The sequence below is a fragment of the Sinocyclocheilus rhinocerous genome, unplaced genomic scaffold (assembly GCF_001515625.1).
Source record: "Sinocyclocheilus rhinocerous isolate Xijiao unplaced genomic scaffold, SAMN03320098_v1.1 scaffold1042, whole genome shotgun sequence".
NCBI lineage: Eukaryota > Metazoa > Chordata > Actinopteri > Cypriniformes > Cyprinidae > Sinocyclocheilus > Sinocyclocheilus rhinocerous.
Genome location: NW_015640510.1, coordinates 615,724 through 618,740, shown reverse-complemented (window position 1 = coordinate 618,740; position 3,017 = coordinate 615,724). Strand labels below are relative to the sequence as shown.

Sequence of the window (3,017 nt, the reverse complement as noted above, 5' to 3'; positions counted from 1 at the left end):
CGCTTTTGCATAGTTTTTGCTTGCTGTTTATTAATCATTTGAAACTAGCAAACTAGCAGCTCCAGTAGTAAGATTAAAGGATTTATCTTGAACTCTGTCACGGAAATTATGTATAAACCCTAATCAAACAATTTAATAATCAATTTACAATGAATTTATACCCGTGTTGTACATTATGCTGTACGCCATGGATGAGCGCTTTGTAAAAATGAACGGATTGATTATTCAGCTGCGGGCGTCATCTTCTGGCGAGATGCGGGAATTCATTCGGCGCGTGACTCTCACGGTGCATTATGGGCATTCTCTAGCCGTTGAGCGTGCACCAGTTGTACACTCGTTTTTGCAGTGCATTGTGGGATTGAATGAGTGCACTCGAGAACGTCCACTATGGTTTCGGACACCACTAAAAATGGCTGTTCCCTCAAATAGTGCCCTATTTAAGGGTATAGGGGGCGATTTCGGACACAGCCCAGGACCTGAAATGGGTGTCAGATAAGGGAGACATACAAAATGTGCAGTGTTGGGGGGTGCTCAGGACCAGGGTTGAGAAACACTGCATTAGAAGATCATTCCAATATATATTACGCATTATAAATAACCCATTTAATTTAGTAAGAACGAAACAAACAATTGTGTAGATAACTGAAAAAGTGATAAAACAACTGAAAAAAAAATGACTCACCCATAACTGATCGGTTTCTTCTCTGAAAGAAAAATGTGATACTAATTAACAACATGCTGCAAATGATAACAAAGATGAGAAGTAATCTACTTATTCTCATAAAGCGGCATATTTATGTTTGATTGATTGAAAAAAATGAGCATCATTTTCTTCAGTTGATATTTGATCAATGATGATCATACCTCTGTGGTAACTTCAATGACGTCACTGTCTGTGGTGTAGTTGAGTTTCCCCAGCGCTGCACATTTGATCTCGTATTCAGTTCCTGATCTCAGATCAGTCAGAGTAACTACGTCTTGATCCTTCATCAAAGGTTCAGATGTCCAGACTGAGTCCTGCTTCGGTTTATACAGTAACTTGATCTCCACTGTATCAGGACACGATGGAGGAACCTTTACAACTACGGTGTTTTCTTTGACCTCTTCGATGACTGGACAGGCTGGCGGAGATGGAGGAATAAAGCAAACAGCTTCATCACATTCCCTTTCATACAGCAGAATGCAGGAACCTGGATTATTCTTCATTTCTCTTGAGGACACGATAAACATGTTTGATGTACTGTCATTCAAATCGATCAAGTTCTTAAACATCTTCAGGTTGCTCCTCATGGTCTTTTGGATCTCAGGACTAAGCCAAGACTTTTGCTTTCGATCAGGGCTGCTCTCATCATTTCCTCCTTTTGCTGAAGGACTCAAACAGGCCTTTTGTTGAAGAAGCAGCATGTCTGACCAGTTCAATGATGTGAACATGAAACAGACCAGATTTCCAACTTCCAGATCCATCAAAATCAGGTCTATGTTGACTTCCACTTGCGCACCAGCATTTTTCAGCTGTCTGAGGACTGATTTAACTATCTCAGACTCTCTTTCTCTCTCTTTCAGCCATTCTGCAAGGTCAGATCTTCTGAAAGGAGATTCCTCATGGTCTTGTAGAAGTTCATTCAGTGATGTTTCCTTCATCACGTCTCCACGGATGTTTGGCAGCAGAGAGCCGAGTACTAATTAACAACATGCTGCAAATGATAACAAAGATGAGAAGTAATCTACTTATTCTCATAAAGCGGCATATTTATGTTTGATTGATTGAAAAAAATGAGCATCATTTTCTTCAGTTGATATTTGATCAATGATGATCATACCTCTGTGGTAACTTCAATGACGTCACTGTCTGTGGTGTAGTTGAGTTTCCCCAGCGCTGCACATTTGATCTCGTATTCAGTTCCTGATCTCAGATCAGTCAGAGTAACTACGTCTTGATCCTTCATCAAAGGTTCAGATGTCCAGACTGAGTCCTGCTTCGGTTTATACAGTAACTTGATCTCCACTGTATCAGGACACGATGGAGGAACCTTTACAACTACGGTGTTTTCTTTGACCTCTTCGATGACTGGACAGGCTGGCGGAGATGGAGGAATAAAGCAAACAGCTTCATCACATTCCCTTTCATACAGCAGAATGCAGGAACCTGGATTATTCTTCATTTCTCTTGAGGACACGATAAACATGTTTGATGTACTGTCATTCAAATCGATCAAGTTCTTAAACATCTTCAGGTTGCTCCTCATGGTCTTTTGGATCTCAGGACTAAGCCAAGACTTTTGCTTTCGATCAGGGCTGCTCTCATCATTTCCTCCTTTTGCTGAAGGACTCAAACAGGCCTTTTGTTGAAGAAGCAGCATGTCTGACCAGTTCAATGATGTGAACATGAAACAGACCAGATTTCCAACTTCCAGATCCATCAAAATCAGGTCTATGTTGACTTCTACTTGCGCACCAGCATTTTTCAGCTGTCTGAGGACTGATTTAATGATCTCAGACTCTCTTTCTCTCTCTTTCAGCCATTCTGCAAGCTCAGATCTTCTGAAGGGAGATTCCTCATGTTCTTGTAGAAGTTCATTCAGTGCTGTTTCCTTCATCACGTCTCCACGGATGTTTGGCAGCAGAGAGCCGAGTCTCTTCGTGAGCTTCAGTTTGTACTTATAGCAGTTTTGCTTCATTTGCAGAATTGTATCGTGAAATGCGGTAAAAGACGAAGCAGGTGAGTCTTTCAGAAGATCACGGCATCTCATCTCAGCTGTATTTAAACTCTCAACCACTGATTCAGTTTCTAGGATTAGATCCATGCTGATGTCCTTCTGAAGTTTTGAAGCTCTTGAGTGAAGTTTGTCCAGAGGATAAAGCCAAACTCTCAGAGGAACCGCAAGCTCTTTCTTTTCTCCCAGAAGTTTTGGAAGATCCGTGAAAACCTTCAGAGCATCTTCAAAATTCGTCGGGTTAGACGGTAACTGGAAATCGCCATAAAACGTGCATGTGAATTTCTGGACTGCATTCTTCTG

At 41.3% G+C, this 3,017-nt stretch overlaps 2 protein-coding genes across 2 annotated transcripts in view; both read right to left on the bottom strand.

The window, feature by feature from the left end:
* Positions 1-858: 858 nt before the first annotated feature.
* LOC107753361 (uncharacterized) lies at positions 859-1,647 on the bottom strand. Its single transcript, XM_016569502.1, has one exon. It carries the CDS (start codon positions 1,639-1,641, stop codon positions 859-861), a length of 783 nt encoding a protein of 260 aa, XP_016424988.1. The 5' UTR covers positions 1,642-1,647.
* Positions 1,648-1,814: 167 nt separating this feature from the next.
* Positions 1,815-3,017, bottom strand: part of LOC107753360 (verrucotoxin subunit beta-like) — a 4,836-nt gene continuing 3,633 nt past the window's right edge. The window contains exon 5 of the mRNA XM_016569501.1: positions 1,815-3,014. Coding sequence (XP_016424987.1) covers positions 1,815-3,014 — 1,200 coding nt within the window. The remainder of the gene's footprint in view (positions 3,015-3,017) is intronic.

What these genes read in the sequence shown, in the direction of transcription:
- LOC107753361 (XM_016569502.1), bottom strand. Translation starts at nt 1,641, where the DNA reads ATGAAGGAAACATCACTGAATGAACTTCTACAAGACCATGAGGAATCT.